General features: G+C 49.9%; 1 protein-coding gene and 1 long non-coding RNA gene across 2 annotated transcripts; one reads left to right on the top strand and one right to left on the bottom strand.

Moving 5' to 3' along the window:
- The first annotated feature begins 227 nt into the window (after positions 1-227).
- On the top strand, positions 228-25,640 carry ACP7 (acid phosphatase 7, tartrate resistant (putative)). Its single transcript, XM_003943126.4, has 12 exons — positions 228-348; positions 15,403-15,603; positions 15,897-16,079; positions 17,145-17,268; positions 17,503-17,565; positions 17,661-17,775; positions 17,873-17,980; positions 18,085-18,142; positions 18,223-18,290; positions 18,400-18,471; positions 20,774-20,911; positions 23,232-25,640. The coding sequence occupies exons 1-12, from the start codon at positions 228-230 to the stop codon at positions 23,295-23,297; spliced, it is 1,317 nt and encodes a 438-aa protein (XP_003943175.1). The 3' UTR covers positions 23,298-25,640.
- On the bottom strand, positions 6,160-9,885 carry LOC141581271 (uncharacterized). Its single transcript, XR_012513838.1, has 2 exons — positions 9,699-9,885; positions 6,160-7,431 (listed from the first exon to the last, which is right to left on the bottom strand). It is a non-coding gene; the product is annotated as an uncharacterized LOC141581271 (long non-coding RNA).
- Positions 25,641-25,835: the final 195 nt, after the last annotated feature.

Below are 25,835 nucleotides of genomic sequence, written 5' to 3'. Positions count from 1 at the left end.
GTAGGCTCGGAGCTCTGCTGCTGCTCCTTAGCGATTCTTATTTGGGGTTTCTCTCTCCAGCGTCTGGATAACTGCCCGTCTTGAAGAAGACCTCCCTGCCCTCCTGCCTCTCTTCACCAGAGCACTGCCGCCCCCCCATCCTCCCTGCCCTTTCTGCTGTACCTGTGGGGAGCTGATCTCCTCAGTGCCCCCTGCTTTCCCCTGTCTGCTGTCACCACCCCACCACCATGCACTCCCTTCCTGGCTGGTGGTCCTGCTGCTGTCTGCTCCTGCTATGCTCCTTGGGAGTCCAGGGGTCCCGGAGGGCCTCCAGCGCTGCCCCAGAGCAAGTCCATCTGTCTTATCCAGGTAAGTGTCCCTGACCCCTCTCTACGCCTCTCCCAGCAAGGCCCAGCGCTGCTCTGCTGTGAAGGTCTCGGAAATCCCACACTGTGGGCCCCTAGGCAGGTGGCTCGTTCCTCCTGAGCCTTGGTCATCCGCCTCTGTGAACTGGGGCATACAGGCCGTGTTACATCTGGAAGTGCGGGGAATGATCACCGCGCTCAGCCCACAGTAAGGGCTCTCCCCTCTCCAAAGCGGGCTGCTGCTGTCCTTGTTCATTGATTGCGTCCCTGTCATGTCTCCAGGACCTGGCACATTCATTTGTTCATGGTAGGTCTTACAGCCAGTTGTGGAAAGAACTAGTAGATGAGTGATGACAGGACTGGGTTACCCAGTCCCTTCTCCGTCCCTCTTCTCCTCTTCCCCACCAGACTGGCTGCCTCCTGATCTTTGATTAGGATCCTTGCACTGTGGAGTGAGAGCTTGGACTCTGGACCCTTGGCACTCAGACCATGTGGGTTAGAATCCCAGCTTTGCTATGTAGCTGCTGTGTGATCTTGGAAAAGTGGCTTAACCTCTCTGGCCTCAGCCTCCTCATACGGATAATGGGGTAATATTGGTACAACCTCGGCTGGGCGCAGTGACTCAAGCCTGTAATCCCAGCACTTTGGGAGGCTGAGGCGGGCAGATCACAAGATCAAGAGATCGAGACCATCCTGGCCAACATGGTGAAACCCCATCTCTACTAAAAATACAAAAAATTAGCTGGGTGTGGTGGCATATGCCTGTAGTCCCAGCTATCTGGGAAGCTGAGGCAGGAGAATTGCTTGAACTAGGGAGGTGGAGGTTGCAGTGAGCTGAGATTGCGCCACTGCACTCCAGTCTGGCACCTGGTGACAGAGGGAGACTCTGTCTCAAAAAAAAAAAAAAAAAAAAATATATATATATATATATATATATATATATATATATATTAGTACAACCTCACTGTGAGGTGTAATGAGTTGCTACCTGTAAACAGGTAGAACTGAGGCTGTGTGTGGTGGCTCACCCCTGTAGTTCTAGCAGTTTGGGAGGCTGAGGCAGGAGGATCACTTGAGGCCGGGAATTTGAGACCAGCCTAGGAAACACAGTGAGACCTCTGCCTCTTAGAAAAAAAGAAAAAAATCTTAGCCAGGTGTCGTGGCATGCAGCTGTAGTCCCAGCTACTCGGGAGACTGAGGTAGGAGGATTGCTTGAGACCAGGAGTTCAAGGCTACAGTGAGCCATGACTGGCCACTATACTCCAGTCTGGGCAACAGAGAGAGACCCTGTCTTTAAAAAAAAAAAAAAAAAAAATGGGCCGGGCGCGGTGGCTCAAGCCTGTAATCCCAGCACTTTGGGAGGCCGAGGCGGGTGGATCACGAGGTCAAGAGATCGAGACCATCCTGGTCAACATGGTGAAACCCCGTCTCTACTAAAAATACAAAAAATTAGCTGGGCATGGTGGCGCGTGCCTGTAATCCCAGCTACTCAGGAGGTTGAGGCAGGAGAATTGCCTGAACCCAGGAGGCGGAGGTTGCGGTGAGCCGAGATCACGCCATTGCACTCCAGCCTGGGTAATAAGAGCGAAACTCCGTCTCAAAAAAAAAAAAAAAAAAAAAAAAAAAAAAAAAAAAATGGAGGAGGCGGAGCACAGTGGTACATGGTACATGCCTGTAATCCCACCACTTTGGGACGCCAAGGTGGGTGGATCGCTTGACCTCAGGAGTTCAAGACCGGCCTGGGTAACATAGCGAAACCCCATCTCTACGAAAAAAATATAAAAATTAGCTGGGCATGGTGGCTCGTGCCTCTAGTCCCAGCTACTTGGGGGCTGAGGCAGGAGGATCACTTGAGCCCAGCAGGCAAAGGTTGCAGTGAGCCAAGATCATGCCACTACCCTCCAACCTGGGTGACAGAGTGAGATCCTGTCTCAAAAAAATAAAGGTGGGGGAGACAGAACTGAGCTTGGCATGTAGCAGCAATTTCCATACATCTTTAATCTCAGGACTGTTTTACACTGCTAAAATTTATGGAGAATCTTAAAGATCTTTAGTTTATGTGCATTATAGCTAGCAATATTTACTATATTTTACTATATGTACTATATTTACTAATATTTACTATATTAGGTATTAAAACTGAGGCATTTAAAATCTTTTATTGTCGATCGGGGGTGGTGGCTCACTCCTGTAATCCCAGCACTCTGGGAGGCTGAGGTGGGCGGATCACAAGGTCAGGAGTTTGAGACCAGCCTGACCAACATGGTATCTGTCATTTCTCCCCATGCTATCTCTTCCCACCTCCCCATCCCCCGCCCCTCCCCCATTTCCCCCCAACGAACCCCAGTGTGTAATGCTCCCCTCCCTGTGTCCATGTGTTCTCATTGTTTATCACCCTCCTATGAGTGAGAACATGCAGTGTTTGATTGTCTGCTCTTGTGTCAGTTTGCTGAGAATGATAGTTTCCAGGTTCATCCATGTCCCTACAAAGGACACGAACTCATAGTTTTTGATGGCTGTGTAATATTCCATGGTGTATATACGAAATTCTTTAGTATCTGGTTTATAACTGACACCTGGATTCTCCTCAGATGTGTTTTCATTTCAGTCTGTTGTGTTTTGTTGTTTTGGATGTTGCCTGTGAAGAAACTGTTCTTGCACGGACATGTGGTTGAAACAGGGAGAAAAGCTGTTTGGTTTTTGAGACAGGGTTTGGCTGTGTCAGACTTTGGCACCGGAGTGTAGTGGGACAGACATGACTTACTGCAGCCTCAGCTCCCAGGGCTCATGCGATCCTCCCACCTCAGTCTCTCAAATGGCTGGGACCACAGGTGCATGACACCATCCCCAGTTAATTTATTTTTCTTTTTGAGATGGAGTCTTACTCTATTGCCCAGGCTGGAGTGCAATGGCACGATCTCGGCTCACTGCAAACTTCGCCTCCTGAGTTCAAGTGATTCTCCTGCCTCAGCCTCCCCAGTAGCTGGGATTAGAGGCGTATATCACCACACCCGGCTGATTTTTGTATTTTTAGTACAGATAGGGTTTTACCATGTTGGCCAGGTTGGTCTCAAACTCCTGACCTCAAGTAATCCACTCGCCTCAGCCTCCCAAAGTGCTGGGATTCCAGGAGTGAGCCACCGTGTCCGGCTCTAGTCCTGGTCTTTTCTGTCTGTGACAGTTCCTCGGTCATTCCTTATCTTTCTTTGTTTTTCATGTCTTTTACACCTTCAGAGAAGCTAGTTTCTTTTTAATTTTTTGAGACAGTCTTGCTCTGCTGCCAGGCTGCAGTGCAGTGGTGTGATCTCGGCTCACTGCAACTTCTGCCTCCTTGGTTTAAGCGATTCTTCTGCCTCAGCCTCCCAAGTAGCTGGAATTATAGACACATGCTACCACGCCCAGCTGATATTTTATATTTTAAGTTTGTGACCTGCCTGCCTTGGCCTCCTAAAGTGCTGGTATTACAGGCGTGAGCCACGGAGCCCGGCCTTTTTTTTTTTTTTTTTTTTTTTTTTTAGATGGGGGTCTCACTCTGTAGCCCACACTGGAATGCGATGGTGCAATCACAGTTTACTGCAGCCTCTAACTTCTGGGCATAAGTGATCCTCCTGCCTCAGCCACCTGAGTAGCTGGGGCTACAGATGTGCACTGCCATGCCTAACTAATTATTTTTATTTATTTATTTATTTATTTTTTTTTGGTGGTATAAGCAGGATATTTCGACATAGCTAATTCTTTTTATTTTTTGTAGAGACAAGGTCTCGGTATGTTGTCCAGGCTGGTCTCAAACTCCTGGGCTCAAGTGATCCTCCTACCTCAGCATCCCAAAGTGCTGGGATTACAGGCACGAGTTACCATGCCCAGCAGAAACACTTCCTTATAGGTTACTGCAATGTGGCAAATGAACTGGGTTGGCATTTGCCGGCCTAGCCACCTTGAACAAAGCACTTTGCCTGGAGGCATCTGTAAAAATGGTAAAGGCAGTAAAAACCCATCTCATAGTCCTAATATGACAATATATGCTTATAATGGCAAACATATGCTTATAAGTGCTTTAGATGGATAACTTGGATAACTCGGTTCATCTGATATCAACCTTAAGCCGTAGGTACCATTGGTACTCCCATTTGACAAGACAGTAAACTGAGGCTCACAGCAGGGCAAGAGTCTGACCCCAGATCACATAGCCTGGGAATCAATGCCAGCAGGCTGGCTCAGGAGCCCATGATCTTTTTGGGTTTGTTCGTTTGTTTGTTTGATTGTTTTGAGACAGAGTCTCACTCTGTCACTCAGGCTGGAGTGCAGTGGTACAATCTTGGCTCATTGCAACCTCCGCCTCTCGAGTTCAAGGGATTCTCCTGCCTCAGCCTCCTGAGTAGCTGGGATTATAGGCACCTGCCACCAACACCTGGCTGATTTTTGTACTTTTTCTTTTTTCTTTTTTTATTAATTCAGAGTCTCACTCTGTTGCCCAGGCTGGAGTGCAGTGGCATGATCTTAGCTCACTGCAACCTCTGCCTCCTGGGTTCCAGTAATTCTCCTGCCTCAGCCTCTCAAGTAGCTGGAACTACAGGTGCATGCCATCATACCCAGGTAATTTTTGTGTTTTTAGTAGAGAGGCTGACAATGTTGACTAGGCTGGTCTTGAACTCCTGACCTCAAGTGATCCATCAGCCTCGGTCTCCCAAAGTGCTGGGATTACAGGCATAAGCCACTGTGCCCAGTCCCTAATTTTTGTATTTTTCAGTAGAGATGGGGTTTCACCACGTTGGCCAGGCTGGTCTTGAACACCTGACCTCAGGTGATCCGCCTGCCTTGGCCTCCCAAAGTGCTGGGATTACAGGCATGAGCCACTGCGCCCGGCCTAAAACAGGCACCTGAGGTCAGGTGTTCAAGACCAGCCTGGCCAACATGGCAAAACCCCATCTCTACTGAAAAATATAAAAATTAGCTGGGCATGGTAGTGGGTACCTGTAACCCCAGCTACTCAGGAGGCTGAGGCAAGAGAATCTGGAAGGCGGAGGTTGCAGTGAGCCGAGATTGTGGCATTGCACTCCAGCCTGGGCAACAAGAGCGAAACTCTATCTCAAAAACAAACACTTTTTAATTTTGTACTACCTTTAGATTTAGCAGAAACATTCCAAAATATTAGAGTTCCTGCCTCCCCTCACTCAGTTTCCCCAATGTTAACATTTTACTTAATCACGGTACAATGATTAAAATCGAGAAATCAAGATTGGTACAATACTGTTAACTAAACTACAGCTCTCATTTGGATTTCACCCGTTTTTCTACTACTGTCCGTTTTCCCTTCCAGAATCTGATCCAGGATCTCACATTGCACTTAGCGGTTCTGCCTCCCTAGTCTCTGCCCATCCATCAGTTTCTCAGTCTCCCCTTATCTTTCACCCTCTTGGTATTGCTGAGTACTGATCAGCTATTTTGTACAGTATCTCTCATCTGGGGTTTGTCTGATATTTTCTCCCTACTGGAATTAAGTTATGTGTTTTGGGCAAGACTGTCATACATGTGATGTTGTGTGGTTCTTGATGCATGATACGAAGGATCAGGGTGTGGCTGTGACTTACTGCTGTGACTTATTGATGTTGACCCTGATTGTTTGATCAAGGAGGTGCCTGCTGGGTTTCTTCACTATAAAGTAATTATTCTTTCTTTGTAATTAGTGAATATCTTGAGGGAGATGGCTCAAGACAATGCAAATCCTGTCTCTCCTCAATGTTTGCCCACTAATTTTAGCATCCATCAGTGTATCTTATCGGCAACAATTATTAGCGTGGTGTTTGCCTAATGGTGATTTTCTAATTTTCTAATTCCCTCCTTCTGCTTTTTTTTTTTTTTTTTTTTTTTTTTTTTTGAGCTGGAGTTTCACTCCTGTCACCCAAGCTGGAGTGCAGTGGTGCAATCTCGGCTCGCTGTAACCTCCGCCTCCTGGGTTTTCAAGTGATTCTCCTGCCTCAATCTCCTGAGTAGCTGGGATTTCAGGCATCCACCACCACGCCTGGCTAATTTTTGTGTTTTTAGTAGAGATGGGGTTTCACCATGTTGGTCAGGCTGGTCTCGAACTCCTGACTTTGTGATCCACTGCCTTGGCCTCCCAAAGTGCTGGGATTACAGGTGTGAGACACTGTGCTCAGCCCTCCAGTTTCTTTTGATTGCAGAGTGGGTATTTAGAAGCTGAGATCTGAGTGCTAGGTGTGCTTATTGCCACTGGGGTGTCATTGCTTCTAGTTCCTCTCAACAGACACAGCGAGGCAATACATGCGTGTATATGAAGCTGCATATTCACACATTTATGTTTGAATCTGTATAAAAATTAAGTACCTGGCTGGGCATGGAGGCTCACACTGTAATTACAGCATTTTGGGAGGCTGAGGTGGGTGGATCACTTGAGGTCAGGAGTTCGAGACCAGCCTGACCAACATAGTAAAACCCCATCTCTACTAAAAATACAAAAAATTAGCCAGGTGTGGTGGTGTGCACCTGTAATTCCAGCTACTCAGGAGGCTGGGGCAGAAGAGTCACTTGAACCTGAGAGGCAGAGGTTGCAGTGACCTGAGATCACACCACTGCCCTCCAGCCTGGGTGATAGAGCAAGACTCCAACTCAAAAAAAAAAAAAAAAAAATTAATTAATTACCATGAGATCATTCTGATAGCCTTGATTTCAGTCCAGCACTGTGGGTTTATTTTAGCCTCATCTTTCCTTTTTGTAACTTCTTTCTCTAACACTCAGAAATTTGGCTCTGATTGTCTGTAATATACTTATTTGTTCAATCCTAGTGTATACATAAAGCAGTTCTGGCCAGGTGTGGTGACTCACGCCTGTAATCTCAGCACTTTGGGAGGCTGGGGCAAGCGAATCACCTGAGGTTAGGAGTTCGAGATCAGCTTGGCCAATATGATAAAACCCTGTCTCTACTAAAAATACAAAAATTTAGCCACAGATGCCTGTAATCCCAGCTACTTTAGAGGCTGAGACAGGAGAGTCACTTGAACCCAGGAGGCAGAGGTTGCAATGAGCTGAAATCATGCTATTACACTCCAGCTTTGGCAACAAGAGTGAAACTCTGTAACAGAAAAAAAAAAAAAAAAAGCCGTTTCAGAATCGTTTACAGGTGTGGCTGTGAGAAGCACCACTGCCAAGGTGACAGCCTTTATGCACAGACCTTTTTGTCCTTTGCCTTATAATACTGCCCAGTTAGGACCCTGCTTCTTGGAGTTATTTTTCTTCGTCACCCGCTTCCGTGTGGTTATGTTATTCATTTTTTAAATCTGGTGATGTCCACTTATTAGTGTTTCTGTTCCATATTGGGTTCCCTCCGCACCCTGATAGTTTTATTTGTTTATTTTGCGGGTGTGTGAGGGAAATGTGAAACACGTCTATAGTTCCAGGAGTCAAAATTACACAAATGCCTGACTCAGAGAGGTGTCTGTTTCCTCATCCCTACTACTCTATTCCCATTCCCCTTTCCCTCCTTCCTTCCTTCCTTCCTTCTCTCCCTCCCTTCCTTCCCTCCCTCCCTCCTTTCTTTCTCCTTCCTTCCTTCCTTCTTCCTTTCTTCTTGTCTTTTTTTGGGGAAGGATTCTTGCTCTGTCACCCAGGCCAGTGTGCAGTCAGTGGCACAATCTCTGCTCACTGCAACCTCCGCCTCCCAGTTTCAAGTGATTATTCTGAGTAGCTGGAATTATAGGCACGAGCCACCACGTCCGGCTAATTTTTGTATTTTTAGTAGAGACGGGGTTTTGCCATGTTGACCAGGCTGGTCTTGAACTCCTTACTCAGCTGATTTTTGCATTTTTAGTAGAGAAGATTTCACCATGTTGGCCAGGCTTGTCTGTAACTCCTGGCCTCAAAGCAATCTACCCACCTCGGCCTCCCAAAGTGCTGGGAATATAGGTGTGAGCCACCACGTCTGGCCTCTTTTTTTCTACCTCATTTTCCTCTCTTCTCTTATTTATTTATTTGTTTAGAGATGGAGTCTTATTCTGTGGCCCAGGCTGGAGTGCAGTGGCACGATCTTGGCTCACTGCAACCTCCACCTCCTAGGTTCAAACAATTTTTCTGCCTCAGCCCAAGTAGCTGGGATTACAGGTGCCCGCCAATCATGCTCAGCTAATTTGTGTGCTTTTTTTAGAGTTGGGGTTTCACCCACCCACCTTGACCATCCAAAGTGCTGGGATTACAAGTGTGAGCCACCGTACCTGGCCAGTAATTCATCTCTTTAGTACCTGGTGTATGCTATCTGGATTTCTTTTGTACAAATGAGCAGAGACACCTGCGTCTTTTCTTATATCCCCTTACATTAAGAGCAGTGACTACACTCTTCTGCACTTTGCTATTTTTGGTTTAACAATATGTCCTGGAAGCATTTCATAGCAGTTCTTGGAGCTTGTCCTCGTTCTTTTTTACAACATTGTGTGGATGTTATTCAGTCGCTCTCCTAAATATGGGCATTCAGGTTGTCTCCCATATTTTGCAATTACAAAGCATACTGCAATAAATAACCCTGGGCACATGCATTTTTGTATGGCTGGAGGAAGAACTCTTAACGTTACACTACACCACACGGCATTTTTAAAACCTTGACTTGGGTGCTAACATTTAAGAATTTGAGCCGGGCGCGGTGGCTCAAGCCTATAATCCCAGCACTTTGGGAGGTCCGAGGTGGGTGGATCACGAGGTCAAGGGATCGAGACCATCCTGGTCAACATGGTGAAACCCCGTCTCTACTAAAAATACAAAAAAATTAGCTGGGCATGGTGGCACGTGCCTGTAATCCCAGCTACTCAGGAGGCTGAGGCAGGAGAATTGCCTGAACCCAGGAGGCGGAGGTTGCGGTGAGCCGAGATCACGCCATTGCACTCCAGCCTGGGTAACAAGAGCGAAACTCCGTCTCAAAAAAAAAAAAAAAAAAAAAAAGAAAGAAAGAAAAAAAGAAAAAAAAAAAAGAATTTGAAACTATCCCTTTAAAATATGGATTTTCCTATCTATCTATATATGCTCCTGGGATATTAAAACCACTGTGTAAAGATGTGTTCTAGAAGTCAATAGAAAAGTCAGGACATGCTCAGCACTTTGGGAGGCTGAGGAGGGCAGATCACTCAAGCCCAGGAGTTCAAGACCAGCCTGGGCAACACAGTAAGATCCCACCTCTAAGAAACAAAAAATTAAAAATGAGCTGGGCATACTGGTGCATGCCTGTGGTCCCAGATACTCAGGAGGTTAAGGTGGGAGGATCACTTGAACCCAGGAGGTGGGGTGTATTAATTCGTTTTCATGCTGTTGATATAGACATACCTGAGACTGGGAAGAAAAAGATTTAGTTGGACTTACAGTTCCACATGGCTGGGGAAGCCTCAGGATCATGGCAGGAGGTGAAAGGCACTTCTTACGTGGTGGAGGCAAGAGAAAATGAGGAAGCAGCAGAAGCGGAAACTCCTCATAAAACCGTCAGATCTCGTGAGACTTGTTCCCTACCAAGAGAACAGTATGAGGGAAACCACCCCCATGATTCAAATGATCTCCCTCCAGGTCCCTCCTACAACTCATGGGAATTATGGAAATATAATTCAAGATGAGATTTGGGTGAGAACAGAGTCAAACCATATCGTTCCGCCCCTGGCTCCTCCAAATCTTATGTCCTCACATTTCAAAACCAATCATGCCTTCTCAACAGTCCCCCAAAGTCGGAACTCACTTCAGCATTAACCCAAAAGTGCACAGTCCAAAGCCTCATCTGAAGGCAAGTCCCTTCCACCTATGAGCCTGTAAAATCAAAAGCAGGTTAGTGATTTCCTAGATACAATGGGGGTACAGTTATTGGGTAAATACTACGCCCAATGGGAGAAATTGGCCAGAACAAAGGGGTTACAGGACCCATACAAGTCCAAAATCCAGCAGGGCAGTCACATTGTAAAGCTTCGGGATGATTTCCTTTGACCTCAGGTCTCACATCCAGGTCACGCTGATGCAAGAGGTGGGTTCCCATGGTCTTGGGCAGCACAGCCCCTGTGACTTTGCAGGGTACAGCCTCCCTCCTGGCTGCTTCCACAGGCTGGCATGGAGTGTCTGCAGCTTTTCCGGGAGCACAGTGCAACGTGTCAGTGGATCTACCTTTCTGGGGGTCTGAAGGATGGTGGCCCTCTTGTCACAGCTCCAATAGGTGGTGCCCCAGTAGGGACACTTTGTGGGGGCTGTGACCCCACATTTCCCTGCTGCGCTGACCTAGCAGAGGGCCCTGCCCCTGCAGCACACTTCTGCCTGGGCATCCAGGAGTTTCCATACATCTTCTGAAAACTAGGCAGAGGTTCCTAAACCCCAATTCCTGACATTCCTACACCTACAGGCTCAAAACCACATGGGAGCTGCCAAGGCTTGGGACTTGCACCCTCTGAAGCCATGGCCCAAGCTCTATGTCGGCCCCTTTCAGCCATGGCTGGAGCAGCTAGGATGCAGAGCACCAAGTCCCTAGACTGTACACAGCACAGGGACCATGAGCCCTACCCACGAAACCATTTTTGCTTCCTAGACCTCCAGGTTGGTGATGGGAGGGGTAGCTGCAAAGGTCTCTGACATGCCCTGAAGATGTTTTCCCTATTGTCTTGGGGATTAACATTCAGCTCCTCATGGGCTGGGCGCGGTGGCTCACACCTATAATCCCAGCACTTGGGAGGCTGAGGCAGGTGAATCACGAGGTCAAGAGATGGAGACCATCCTGGTCAACATGGTGAAACCCCGTCTCGACTAAAAATACCAAAAAAAATTAGCTGGGCATGGTGGCGCGTGCCTGTAATCCCAGCTACTCAGGAGGCGGAGGCAGGAGAATTGCCTGAACCCAGGAGGCGGAGGTTGCGGTGAGCCGAGATTGCGCCATTGCACTCCAGCCTGGGTAACAAGAGCGAAACTCCGTCTCAAACAACAACAACAACAAAAACAAAAAAAAACAACAACAACAAAAATTCAGCTCCTCGTTACTTATGCAAATATCTGCAGCCAGCTTCAATTTCTTCTCAGAAAATGGGATTTTATTTTCTATCCCATAGTCAGGCTGCAAATTTCCTGAACTTCTGTGTACTGCTTCCCTTTTAAAACTGAATGCCTTCAGGCCAGGAGTCGTAGCTCACACCTGTAATCCCAGCACTTTGGGAGGCTGAGGTGGGCGGATCACCTGAGGTCAGGAGTTCAAGACCAGCCGACATGGAGAAACCCCGTCTCTACTAAAAATACAAAGATTTGCCGGGCGTGGTGACACATGCCTGTATCCCAGCTACACAGAAGGCTGAGACAGAAGAATCGCTTGAATCTGGGAGGCAGAGGTTGCAGTGAGCCAAGACTGCACCACTGCATCCCAGCCTGGGCAACAGAGTGAGACTGTCTCAAAAAAAAAAAAAAAAAGAAAAGAAAAAGAAAAAAAAGAAAAAAAAAAAAAAGAATGCCTTTAACAGCACATCTTGAATGCTTTGCTGCTTAGAAATTTCTTCTGCCAGATACCCTAAAACATCTCTCTCAAGCTCAAAGTTCCACAAATCTCTAGGGCAGGGGCAAAATCGTGCCAGTCTCTGCTAAAATATGAGGGTCACCTTTGCTCCAGTTCCCAACAAGTTCCTCATCTCCACCTGAGACCACCTCTGCCTGGATTTTACTGTCCATATCATTATCAGTATTTTTGTCAAAGCCATTCAACAAGTCTCTAGGAAGTTCCAAAATTTCCCACATTTTCCTGTCTTCTTCTGAGCCCTCCAAACTGTTCCAACCTCTCTGCCTGTTACCCAGTTCCAAAGTCGCTTCCACATTTTCAGGTATCTTTTCAGCAATGCCCCACTCTACTGGTACCAATTTGCTGTATTAGTCCATTTTCACGCTGCTGACAAAGACATACACGAGACTGGGAAGAAAGAGGTTTAATTAGACTTAACAGTTCCACGTGGCTGGGGAGGCCTCAGAATCATGGCGGGAGGGGAAAGGCGTTTCTTTTTCTTTCTTTTCTTCTCTCTCTCTCTCTCTCTCTTTCCTTCTTCTTTCTCTCTCTCTTTTTTTTTTTTTTTTTTGACAGAGACTTGCTCTGTTGCCAGGCTGGAGTGCAGTGGCACCATCCTGGCTCATTACAACCTCTGCCTCCCAGGTTCAAGTAATTCTCCTGCCTCAGATTCCCAAGTAACTGGGACTATACGCATGTGCCACCACTCCCAGCTAATTTTTGTCTTTTTAGTAGAGATGGGGTTTCACCGTGTTGGCCAAAATGGTTTCACTCTCCTGACCTTGTGATCCACCCACCTTGGCCTCCTAAAATGCTGGAGTTACAGGCATGAGCCACCACGCCTAGCTGGTGAAAGGCATTTCTTTTTTTCTTTAATAAATTTTTTATTCTCCCTATTTTACAGATGAGGAAACTGAGACTTAGGAAGATTAAGTACTTTATTTTTCTTTATTTTTTGAGATGGAGTCTTGCTCTGTCACCCAGGCTGGAGTGCAATGTCATGGTCTCAGCTCACTGCAGCCTCCACCTCCCAGGTTCAAGTGATTCTCCTGCCTCAGCCTCCTGAGTGGCTGGAATTACAGGCACCCGCCACCATGCTTGGCTAATTTTTGTGTTTTTAGTAGATACAGGGTTTCACCATGTTGGCCAGGCTGGTCTCGAACTCCTGACCTGAGATGATCCACTCACCTTGGCCTCCCAAAGTGCTGGGATTACAGGCATGAGCCACTGTGCCCAGCCGGTGAAGTGAAAGGCATTTCTTACATGGTGGTGGCAAGAGAAAATGAGAAAGAAACAAACATGGAGGCCGGGCGCGGTGGCTCAAGCCTGTAATCCCTCACTTTGGGAGGCCGAGGCGGGTGGATCACGAGGTCAAGAGATCAAGACCATCCTGGTCAACATGGTGAAACTCCGTCTCTACTAAAAATACAAAAAAAATTAGCTGGGCATGGTGGCACGTGCCTGTAATCCCAGCTACTCAGGAGGCTGAGGCAGGAGAATTGCCTGAGCCCAGGAGGCGGAGGTTGCGGTGAGCCGAGATCACGCCATTGCACTCCAGCCTGGGTAACAAGAGCGAAACTCCGTCTCAAAAAAAAATATATATATATATATATAATCAAAGAAACAAACATGGAAACCCCTGATAAACCCACCAGATCTCACGAGACTTACTCACTACCATGAGAACGGTATGGGGGAAACCGCCCCCATGTTCAAATGATCTCCCACTGGTCCCTCCCACAACACGTGGGAATTATGGGAGTACAATTCAAGATGAGATTTGGGTAGGGACACAGAGCCAGATCATCTCACAGAGGTGGCAGTGAGCCAAGATTGCACTACTGCACTCAAGCTTGGGCAACAGAGCAAGACTCCACCTCAAAAAAAAAAAAAAAAAAAAAAAATTTAGCTGGGTATGGCGGCATGTGCCTGTGGTTCCAGCCACTTGGGAGGCTGAGGCGGGAAGATGGCTTGAGCCCAGGAGGTCAAGGCTGCAGTGAGCTATGGTGGCACCACTGCCTGGGCAACAGAGTGAGACCCTATCCCCAAAAAAAAAAAAAAAAAAAAAAAAGTCAATGGTTTTGCTGGTACTGGACTCATTCCCTGCTTGCTTGGCGGCTACTGCCAGATGTGAGTGATGGCTGCCCCTTTGAGATAGGGCGGGTCTCCAGCTGGCCACCTGCTCTGCAACTCCTTGCTGTCGTACAGGTGGCCCTTGTCTCCCAAGCTGGCAACCCTTAAATGATATCGTGTGTGCCATAGTTGGCACAAGGCCTGCACACCGTAAATAATTATATTAATAATACTCATTCCTCCACATAACCCTAAGTGTACTAGGCCCTGGTTCACGTGCTTTACTTCTATTTGTTCATCTAAGCCTCATAACAACCGTACAGGGCAGAGACTGTTATTCTTCCATTTTGCAGACAGGAAAACTGAGGCTCAGAGAGGTGAAGTGATATGCCCCAGGAAAGCTCAGCTGAGCTGGGGCTGGGTGCAGTGGATCACACCTGTAATCCCAGCACTTTGGGAGGCCAAGGTGGGTGGATCACCTGAGCCAACATGACAAAACTCTGTCTCTACTAAAAATGCAAAAATTAGCTAGATGTGGCACCTGTAATCCCAGCTACTGGGGAGGCTGAAAGCAGGAGAATTGCTTGAACCCGGGAGGCAGAGGTTGCAGTGAACTGAGATTGCACCATTGCACTCCACCCTCGGTGACGAAGTAAGACCCTGTCACACACACACACACACACACACACACACACACACACACACACAAGGCTGGGTGCAGTGGCTCACGCCTGTAATCCCAGCACTTTAGGAGGCCAAGGTGGGTGGATCATGAGGTCAGGAGTTCAAGGCCAGCCTGACCAACGTGGTGAAGCCCCATCTCTACTAAAAATACAAAAATTAGCCGGACCTGGTGGCGGGCATCTGTAATCCCAGCTACTCAGGAGGCTGAGGCAGGGGAATTACTTGAAGCCCGGAGGTAGAGGTCGCAGTGAGCCAAGATCACGCCACTGCACTCCAGCCTGGGCAACAAGAGCGAAACTCTGTCTCAAAAAAAAAAAAAAAAAAAGAGGGCCGGGCGCGGTGGCTCAAGCCTGTAATCCCAGCACTTTGGTAGGCCGAGGCGGGTGGATCACGAGGTCAAGAGATCGAGACCATCCTGGTCAATGTGGTGAAACCCCGTCTCTACTAAAAATACAAAAAATGAGCTGGACATGGTGGCGCGTGCCTGTAATCCCAGCTACTCAGGAGGCTGAGGCAGGAGAATTGCCTGAACCCAGGAGGCGGAGGTTGCGGTGAGCCGAGATCGCGCCATTGCACTCCAGCCTGGGTAACAAGAGCGAAACTCCGTCTCAAAAAAAAAAAAAAAAAAAAAGGAAAGAAAAGGCAGAGCTGGGATTGAACTTGGGCAGTTCCAGAACCTGTGTCCTTGACTACTAACTGTTCAACGGCAGTTACTGTCAACGACCCTCGCTTTTTCTGCACGTCCCTCCCACCCACCCTCCCCAGGCCTCACTCCCCTGCCACCCTCTGTCCCTTTCTCCCCAGGTGAGCCAGGCTCCATGACTGTCACCTGGACCACATGGGTCCCAACCCGCTCTGAAGTGCAATTCGGGTTGCAGCCGTCAGGGCCCCTGCCCCTCCGCGCCCAGGGCACCTTCGTCCCCTTTGTAGACGGGGGTATCCTCCGGAGGAAGCTCTACATACACCGAGTCACGCTGCGCAAGCTGCTGCCGGGGGTTCAGTACGGTGAGAGGGGCCCCAGGCCGAGCTGTTGATGGGAAGAGGAGTGGGATATGGACTAGAAGCTACCGCTGGCTGGTGGCTCAGGCTGGGCTGGTAACTGCTCTGCCTATCTGCAAGCCTATTGCATGAGATCCCAGGAGGAAAATGGAAGGTGCCAGGAAGGCAGACTGAAGGGGCATGGGCCAGCCCCCACTAGTCCCCCCCATCTCCAACCCTCCACCAGTCGAGGAAGGATGGGGGTTGGAGGGAGGGTCCTGGGGGACCCAGCTGACTGCAACTTTTTCTTCTCCCTTCAGTTTATCGTTGTGGCAGTGACCAGGGCTGGAGCCGTCGGTTCCGCTTCAGGGCCCTCAAGAATGGGGCCCACTGGAGCCCCCGTCTGGCTGTGTTTGGGGATCTGGGGGCTGACAACCCGAAGGCCTTACCGCGGCTGCGCAGGGACACCCAGCAGGGCATGTATGATGCCATTCTCCACGTGGGTGAGGCATCTGCATCCGCAGGGGCCTGCAGAGGGATGGTGGGGGCCGCGTGGAGGGTTGGTGGGGGAGTCGTGGAAGGATAGTGGAGGATGGGTGGGAGGTGCATGGAGGGTTGGTGGGGGGATCGCGGATTAGGGGTAGAGCCAGGACCATGGAGGGGACAGGGCTGGGGCCAGTGTGTCTCTGAAGGGACAGGGGATGGGACTGGCGGAGACGGTGTCGGTGGTCAACCAGCCTGCCCAGGTTAAAATCTTAATTCCGGCGCTCTTGCCAGGAGCAGGGTTTTCCCTGTGTATTTTGAACAGAGAAAAAGCTGGTTCCAAGTTCGCAGGACTGTTGTGATGACTACATGAGTTCCCGTTGCCCGGCAGGGTGCGGGTGCACTTCGGTGTCCTTGTGCTGGTTATTATTATTATTGCTGTTGTTATTTAAGAGGGAGATGGGTAATGGGGATTGAGAATTGTATGCTTCAAAGTGCAGACTCTGGAATCAGGCTTCCCAGGTTTTTATTTCTAAATCTTCACTAGCCAGCTGTGTGACCTGGGGCCTCAGTTTCCCCATCTGAAATGTGAATAATACTACTCATCTTGGGCCGGGTGCGGTGGCTCATGACTGTAATTCCAGCACTTTAGGAGGCCGGGGTGGGTGGATCACTTGAGGTCAGAGGTTTGAGACCAGCCTGGCTAAAAATACAAAAATTAGCCAGGCAGTATCTGTAATCCCAGCTACTTGGGTGGCTGAGGCAGGAGAATCGCTTGAACCCTGGAGATTGCAGTGAGCCAAGATGATACCACTGCACTCCAGCCTGGGTGGCAGAGGGAGACTCCATCTAAAACAAAACAAAACAAAACAAAACAAAACCTCTTGGCCAGGCACAGTGGCTCACACCTATAATCCCTTTGGGAGTCTGCGAGTTGAATTCCCGGGCTCAAGTGATACTCCTGCCTCGGCCTCCCAAGGTGCTGGGATTAACAGGCGTGAGCCACCGTACCTGGCTCTTTCAATTCCAATGAAAGCAGAGACCGGTCTGGGTCCTCATCATCCTTCTGCCCCCCCCCCCCCCAGGAGATTTTGCCTACAACATGGATCAGGACAACGCCCGTGTCGGGGATAGGTTCATGCGGCTCATTGAACCCGTGGCTGCCAGCCTGCCGTACATGACATGCCCTGGGAATCACGAAGAACGCTAGTGAGGACCGAGGGCCATGGCGGTGGATGAGGGCTGGACCAATGAAAATGGTCCTGTTCTTCTTAGTGTCTCCCCTGACTCTCTCTTGCTACAACATCTCAATGGTGGTAGCAAGAGGAGGTGGGGGTGGGCTGGAAGCCAGACTTAGGGCCTGACGGGGGCGGGGTGGGGTATAGGAGCAGGGCTATGAAATTCAGTCCCTCACCTCCGTCCCTTGTACTTCCTTTATTGTAGCAACTTCTCTAACTACAAGGCTCGCTTCAGCATGCCGGGGGATAATGAGGGCCTGTGGTACAGGTAATGTGGGGGTGCCGGGGGACTGGCCCTCTGCCCTGAAGGGTGGGAGATGCAGCGGCACCCCGGCCCTAACCCCTGCCCTTTGCCTCCCCCAGCTGGGATCTGGGTCCCGCCCACATCATCTCCTTCTCCACCGAGGTCTATTTCTTTCTCCATTATGGCCGCCACCTGGTACAGAGGCAGTTTCGCTGGCTGGAGAGCGACCTCCAGGTAAGCTGGCTGGAGGTCCCCGCTAGTTCCCCGGCCGGCCCCACCTCCACCTCCACCCCCGACCCCCCAGCCCCTCACTCTGAGCCCTTCTCCCTAGAAAGCCAACAGGAACCGGGCAGCCCGGCCCTGGATCATCACCATGGGGCACCGGCCCATGTACTGCTCCAACGCAGATCTGGACGACTGCACGCGGCACGAGAGCAAGGTGCCGGCCCTGCCGGGGAGGCCTCCGGGAGGCATCGGGGAGGGGCCGAGATCCAGGCGGGTGTGGGTCTGCGTCACCCTCACCTGCTCATTCACCCTGCCCAGGTCCGCAAAGGCCTCCGAGGCAAGCTGTACGGGTTGGAGGATCTTTTCTACAAACACGGTGAGCCACCCTCGGGACCCACGCCCCACACCCCGCCTCTCCCCGCCTCAGAGGTCTGATCCTCGCTTGCTCTGTCCCAGGGGTGGACTTGCAGCTGTGGGCTCATGAGCACTCCTACGAAAGACTGTGGCCAATTTACAACTACCAGGTGAGGCTCGTGAAGGGCTGAGCACCCACGCGCCTGGGGTCCGTGTGGTTGACGCCCCCGGCATGGTCCAGCGTGACTGCCCGCCACTTAACGCTGTTCCCCTCCACAGGTATTTAACGGTAGCCGAGAGATGCCCTACACCAACCCTCGGGGACCTGTCCACATCATCACAGGATCTGCCGTGAGCAGGGGGAGGGGTGCCTTTGGCTTCTCTCTCTCTCTCTTCCTACCTATCGAGGGCTGGCTTTGTTCCAGCCAGAGTGCTGGGTGCTTTACACAGTGCATATCACTTCACCCTCAGCCCTAAGGCCGGGAACTCCTAGCAGCATGTCCACTGGTGTTGGAAATAGATGCTCCGTGCAGCAAAGAAAAATTAGCACTGAGGCAAAGGATCTTTCAGCAACGCAGTTTTTACTTCCTGTATTGCAGGAAAGGTACTCTCAGCCATCATGCCAGGAGAATACCAAGAAAGGGAATACACACACATTTACTCCTTATGCATTTGGGGTCGTCCTTACTGCTGTGTCTGGTCTCTGTTGCCTGGGGCCAGACCTCACAATCTAAACTAAAACCTGATTGGCTAACAACTTAAAACTTTTCCAAACAGGTAAAAGCAATAGAGAGCTGGGACATGCTGTGAGAACTTCCAGCACAGATATCTTAAGCACAAGGACACAGAATGTACTACGTGCCTGTAAGCATGCCGTGTCTAACAGCTACACAGAATAGGGCTTAACAAAGTTATTAGTACACTTATGATTTATTTATTTATTTTGAGATGGAGTTTTGCTCTTGTTAACCAGGCAATGGCATGATCTCAGCTTCCCGCAACCTCCGCCTCCTGGGTTCGAGCAATTCTCCTGCCTCAGCCTCCCGAGTAGCTGGGAGTACAGGCACGTGCCACCATGCCCAGCTAATTTTTGTATTTTTAGTAGAGACGGGGTTTCATCATGTTGACCAGGAGATGGTCTTGAACTCCTGGACTCGAGCAATCTGCCCGCCTCGGCTTTCCAAAGGGCTGGGATTGCAGGCGTGAGCCACCAATCCCGCACCAGCTGCACGATGTCTTTTTAACCTCTTTGAGCCTCTGATTTCTCAGCTGAAAGTATGATATGGATTGGTCCAATTACTGATGATGTTCACTTTGATCACTTGGTTAGGGAGATGTCCGCCAGCCCTCTCCACTATAAAGTGATTCTCTTTTTTCCTTTGTAATTAACAAGCATCTCCTGGAGAGATACTTTGAGATTATGCAAACATCCTATTATGCCTCAAACTTTCCCTCCTAGTTTTATGATCCATTCATGAACCTTGCTTCAGTCTGGAATTACGACACTGGGTGCAAAACGGTGATTTTCCTCACTCCAACAACCTTTCTGCTCCTCGTGCCTGGCTTTTCTGCTGCAAGCACAAGCATTCTGTTTCCCCAGACACTGGTGTTTTAAAACACTTTCTTGGAGGTTCTACCATGCAGCCAGCTTCAGACCCAGTGATTTCTCTGTCCCTAAATTGCTTTTTCCCCTTCACACACATCTTGGCCATCTTTCCGTGTCGCCCTGCTTCCCTGCTTTGTGATGGCTATGCTATAATGTGTTTAACTGACTCCCTGATGAGTGTGGAGATGGCTTCTGGTTCAGAGTTTTTATTGTAATGCTATAGTGGGCAGCCTTATACAGCCATGTACTTTTTCTTTTCTTTTCTTTTTTTGATGAGAAGGAGTTTCGCTCTTGTTGCCCAGGCTGGAGTGCAATGGCACGATCTCCGCTCACTGCAACCTCTGCCTCCCAGGTTCAAGTGATTCTCCTGCCTCAGCTTCCCAATTAGCTGGGATTACAGGCATGTGGCACCACACACAGCTAATTTTGTATTTTTAGTAGAGACAGGGTTTCTCCATGTCGGTCAGGCTGGTCTCAAACTCCTGACCTCAGGTGATTCGCCCACCTCAGCCTCCCAAAATGCCGGGATTACTGGCGTGAGCCACCGAGCCTGGCCTACAGCCATGTACTTTTCTAGAAGTCAGAGACCTGGAGCAAGAGAAGCCTAGCTGGGGCAGAGTGTTCAATTGTGGGCATTATTGTGGCAAGGTCTTTCTGTTTTTGGTTTTGTTTGAGACAGTCTCGCTCTGTCTCCCAGGCTGTAGTGCAATGGCATGATCTCGGCTCACTGCAAACTCCGCCTCCGGGCTACAAGGGATTGTCCTGCTTCAGCCTCCCAAGCAGCTGAGATGACACCGTGTACCACCACATCAGGCTAATTTTTGTATTTTTAGTAGAGAAGGGGTTTTATCATGTTGGCCAAGCTGGTCTCTGACTCCTGACCTCAAGCGATCTGCCCTCCTCAGCTTCCGAAAGTGCTGGGATTACAGGAGTGAGCCACCACACCCGGCCTCTGGTGGCCAAATCTTGACTGTCTTCCTTGAGGGCAGCAGGATCTTGGGCTGGCAGGCCCCACCTGCCGTGGGTCTGACCAGTTCTCCTCCCTAGGGCTGTGAGGAGCGGCTGACGCCCTTTGCTGTCTTCCCAAGGCCCTGGAGTGCCGTGCGTGTGAAGGAGTACGGGTACACGCGGCTGCACATCCTCAACGGGACCCACATCCACGTCCAGCAGGTGTCGGACGACCAGGTCGGTGAGGGGCAGGCCCAAGTCACCCTACTGTGTAGCCAGGCCCAGCCAGGCAAGTGAGTTGTTAAAAACACGGCCAGGTGCAGTAGCACGAGGATGGCTTGAGTCCAGGAGTTCAAGACCAGCCTGGGCAACATGATGAGACCTAGTTTCTACAAAAAATACAAAAATTAAGCCAAGTGCACTGATTCACACCTGAAATCCCAGCCCTTTGGGAAGCTGAGGAGGGTGGATCACTTGAGGTCAGGAGTTAGAGACCAGCTTGACCAACATGGTGAAAATTACAAAAATTAGCTGGGCATGGTGACAGGTGTCTGTAATCCCAACTACACGGGAGGCTAAGGCAGGAGAATCACTTAAATCTGGGAAGTGGAGGTTGCAGTGAGCCGAGATGGCACCACTGTACTCCAGCCTGCGTGACAGAGTGAGACTCTGTCTCAAAAAAATAAATAAAAAATAAAAATTAAGTCAAGTGTGGTGGCAGATGTCTACAGTACCAGCTAGTTGGGAGGCTGAGGCAGGAGGATCACTTGAGTCCAGGAGTTAGAGGTTGCAGTGAGCTATAATCACACCTCTGTGCTCCAGCCTGGGAAACAGAGTGAGACCCTAACTCAAAACAACAAATGTGGACTGTAGAGCTAGAAATGTGCTCCTGCTACCTGGCAGCTGAATGACCTTGAGCCACTTATCTAACTTCTTTGAGCCTCAGTTTTCCCATCTGTGAGAGGGGATGATCATAGTTTCCATCTCACAGGACTATATGGGGGTTGAATGACTTATTACATATAAAATGCTTAGAACAGTGTGGAACTTGGTAAATTCTGTAGGTATTTACCATTGTGAGGCAAGGGAAGATAAAGGTGGGGGTGGGACACAGGCGGGGGTACACAGTAAGTGGGGTGTGTAAAAGGGGTGGCTTACAGTTAGGTAGACCCAAATAATAATGGCTCATCTTTCTTTATTTTTGCCATTGTAGTTTTAAAATAATAAAAATATTTATGATTTATTGAGCACCTACTCATACCAGGCACTGCCTAGATGTTCTATATTTAGTAGCACTTTATTTAATTAATTAAGTTATTTTTGAGATGGAGTCTCACTCTGTCACCCAGGCTAGAGTACAGTGGCGTGATCTCAGCTCACTGCAACCTCCACTTCCCAGGTTCAAGCAATTCTCCTGCCTCAGCCTCCAGAGTAGCTGGGACTACAGGCATGTGCCACCACACCTGGCTAATTTTTTCTATTTTTAGTAGAGAGAGAATTTCGCCATGTTGGCCAGGCTGGTCTTGAACTCCTGACCTCAGGTGATCTGCTGCCTCAGCCTTCCAAAGTGCTGGGATTACAGGTGTGAGCCACCGCGTCCGGCACCAACAGCTCTTTATACACCAAAATAATCCCACAGGAGTGGATTTTCTTTTCATTTTATAGGCGAGGGAACTGAGACTCAGAGAGGGGAAGTAATTTTCCCAGGGTCACACAGCTGGAGGACAGCGGAGCTGGAGTCTGATAACTACCATTGATTGAGTGGCACAGGCAGCGGCCACATGCTGTGTATGTGTGGTCTCAGTCGATTCTCGCCATCACCCTGGGCATCTATTACCTTGCGCATTGCATAGAACATGGAAGTTATGCTCAGAGAGTCCAGCCACATGCTTGAGAGTGGATGTGAAGGCTGGGCGTGGTGGCTCACGTCTGTAATCCTAGCACTTTGGGAGGCCGAGGTGGGTGGATCACTTGAGGTCAGGAGTTTGAGACCAGCCTAGCTAACATGGAAAAACCCCGTGTCTACTAAATATACAAAAATTAACCAGGCATGGTGGTGTGAGCCTGTATTCCCAGCTACTCAGGAGGCTGGGGCAGGAGAATGGCTTGAACCTGAGAGGCGAAGGTTACAGTGAGCCGAGATCGAGCCACTGCACTCCAGTCTGGGTGACAGAGCAAGACTTTGTCTCAGAGAGAGAGAGAGAGAGAGAGAGAGAGAGAGAGAGAGAGAGAGAGAATGTGCTGGAATATAAAGCAAGGTCTGTCTGACTCCCGAGTTTGTGCCCTAAAAATATCCTACACTCACACAGCCCTTTCCATATGCTGGGCTCCGTTTACAAATACCATCTCATTTAACTCCCACAACATCAGTGATGTGGCTACTCTTGCTCTCCCACCAGTTTTCCGATGAGGAAAACTGAGACCCAGAGATAACTAGCACCTTGCTCAGGGTTGCACAGTCCATCAGAGGGCAGAGGTGGGATTGGAACCCAGGCCGTCTGGCCCCGGAGTTCAGGCTTTCAGCTCTAACTACTGTTCCTATTTTTGTCCCTCACAGGATGGGAAGATCGTAGATGATGTCTGGGTGGTGAGACCCCTGTTTGGCCGGAGGACATACCTCTAGGGATGGGAGCCGCTCTCCTCCAGAAGCCTGTTTTGCCACCTTGGCTGCTGTGACCAGACACTGATCAGGCCTGGGTGGGGAGTTGGATGGGTCCTGACTCCCCTGCTCTCCAGAGGCCCCATGTAGGGTGCATGCAGCCCTATGGAGCTGTGGCAGCTGTCCCCTCCTAGAGAGGTGGGAGTCCTGGCTGGCTGTGGAGGGAGCCGGCACAGAGTGACACAGGGCGGGCCTCTGCTGGCATGGCCCCACCCTCCTGCATAGCACTGATGGAGCGAGGTGCCCGTAGGGCTTCTGGAATCAAGAGCCTTAAACTGTGGCTCCACGGATTTTGCATGTCTGCTGGGGGTGCCCCTGGGCTGCCTCCTTTCCTGCCCACCCCGCAAGGGCATCGCCAGCCTTCCATCAGCAAAGTGGGCACAACCATCGTGACACTACTCACCAGGAGGTGGCGTCGGGGGCTTTTTCTTCTGAGCCCCACAGGGAGAGTTGGTCTGAAGCTGGCTCCTGCTTCATGGCTCAAGGAGTGTGACCCAGGGTCCCTTCGTGCCTCAGTTTCCCAGGCTGGCATCGTCTTATCCGGGAAGAAGAGACGTGCTAACACTCCTGCCTCCCAGCTAGGACAGATGACAATCTGCAAGAGCCCACAGACTTGCCAGTTCCTTCCCTCTTTCCTTCCTTTCTTTCCCTTATTTATTGAATCATAATTTATTGAGTATCTACTATGTCCCAGGCTCTGTTCTCAGTGCTGGGGAGACAGGCGTGAATGAGACAGAGATCTCTGCCCTCACAGGTCTGACATTCTAAACAGAGTTGGAAAAAATACATGATAAATGAGTTGGTTAAATAGCGATTCATGCTCAGAAAATGCAGGGACGGTGAGGGAGCAGTTGCAATTTTCAGGGGGATCTCACTGAGAGGGAAACATCTGGGGAAAGAGCATTTCAGGCAGAGGAACAGCCAGTACAAAGCCTCTGAGACAGAAATGTGGCTGCCAGGCTGGGTACAGTAACACACCTGTAATCCCAGCACTTTGGGAGGCTGAGGCAGGTGTATCACTTGAGCCAGAGTTTGAGACCAGCCTGGGCAACATGGCAAAACCCCGTCTGTATCAAAAATACAAAAATTAACTGGATGGCCGGGCACGGTGGCTCATGCCTGTAATCCCAGCACTTTGGGAGGCCGAGGTGAGTGGATCACGAGGTCAAGAGACGGAGACCATCCTGGCCAACATGGTGAAATCCCGTCTCTACTGACATCCAAATAATTAGCCAGGCATGGTGGTGGGTGCCTGTAGTCCCAGCTACTCAGGAGGCTGAGGCAGGGGAATCGTTTGGAACCTGGGAGATGGAGGTTGCAGTGAGCCGAGATCATGCCACTGCACTGCGGTCTGGTGACAGAGCAAGACTCTGTCTCAAAAAAAAAAAAAAAAAAAAATTAGCTGGGCATGGTGGTGTGTGCCTGTATTCCCAGCTGCTCAGGAGGCTGAGGCGGGAGGATGGCTGGAGCCCAGGAGGTTGAGGCTGCAGTGAGCCATGATCGCGCCACTGCACTCCAGCCTGGGTGACAGAGCGAGACTCTGTCTCAACAAAAGAAAAAACAGACTTGCTCATTATCTGTCTACACCCTCAAGGCTAAGTTTGTGAGGGTGGTGACCGTGAATTCAACACCTCTGCCACATCCTCCCAGGTCCCTTCTTGGGATGGGGTGGGGACTGGGCTCCCTGCATTCCAGTCCTTCCTACTCCAGGCCATCACTGTCTGGAGATGGGTCTCTCTGACTCTCCCACTGGACTTTGACCTCAGAAGGATGGGGGCCCAGAGCTGCGTCCCAGCATTGCCCAGCACAAGATAGATTCGTAATAAATATCTATTGCCTTAATAAAGGCCACCACATGCCAGGCTCCGGCTGGGCAATGCCGGGAGCAGCAATGAATCAGCTACAGCCATGCCCTCTGGGAGCTCGCAGGCAGGTGGGGAAACACGGTTATGAAACACAGGTGATGAGCACTGAGAGAATGCCACGGCGGGCCAGGCCACGACCAGGAGGTCACAGGCTGGACAGTCATGGAGTGCCGTGGCCACCGACTGAGCTGGTGCCCTGTGTAGGCCTGGCATGCTCTGTCCCCGGCTGGGTGAGGCTGTGGACATGCCGGGAGCTGGCAACCTCCACAGAGGGCAGAGGTCGGACACTGGGGTCAAACAGAAACTGGTTCAAATTCCAGCTGTGCCACTTCCTGTGTGACCATGGGCAAGTCAGCAACCCTCTCTGAACCTCTGTTTCTTCATCTGTGATCCAAGAATGGTAATACTCTGCGAGGCTGCCTTGGGATTAAATGACATTGAAAGCCTTCGGATGGATGTTGACTCCTCTTTTGCTCATGCTCCACATCTGAGTATCTAGAAATCCTGTTTGCCTTCCAAATTGATCTAGACTCTTTTTTTTTTTTTTTTTTTTTTTGAGAAGGAGTTTTGACCCTGTTGCCCAGGTTGGAGTATGGTGGTGTGATCTCAGCTCATGGCAACTTCTGGATTCAAGTGA

The sequence above is a fragment of the Saimiri boliviensis genome, chromosome 14 (assembly GCF_048565385.1).
Source record: "Saimiri boliviensis isolate mSaiBol1 chromosome 14, mSaiBol1.pri, whole genome shotgun sequence".
Taxonomy (NCBI): Eukaryota; Metazoa; Chordata; class Mammalia; order Primates; family Cebidae; genus Saimiri; species Saimiri boliviensis.
This window is presented reverse-complemented; position numbering and strand designations above follow the sequence as displayed.

Bases quoted from the DNA above. Each gene is read 5' to 3' on its own strand.
- ACP7 (XM_003943126.4), top strand. From the start codon at position 228: ATGCACTCCCTTCCTGGCTGGTGGTCCTGCTGCTGTCTGCTCCTGCTA. The intron at 15,604-15,896 runs GTGAGAGGGGCC...TTCTCCCTTCAG, and splicing joins GCTGCCGGGGGTTCAGTACG to TTTATCGTTGTGGCAGTGAC. The intron at 16,080-17,144 runs GTGAGGCATCTG...CCCCCCCCCCAG, and splicing joins TGATGCCATTCTCCACGTGG to GAGATTTTGCCTACAACATG.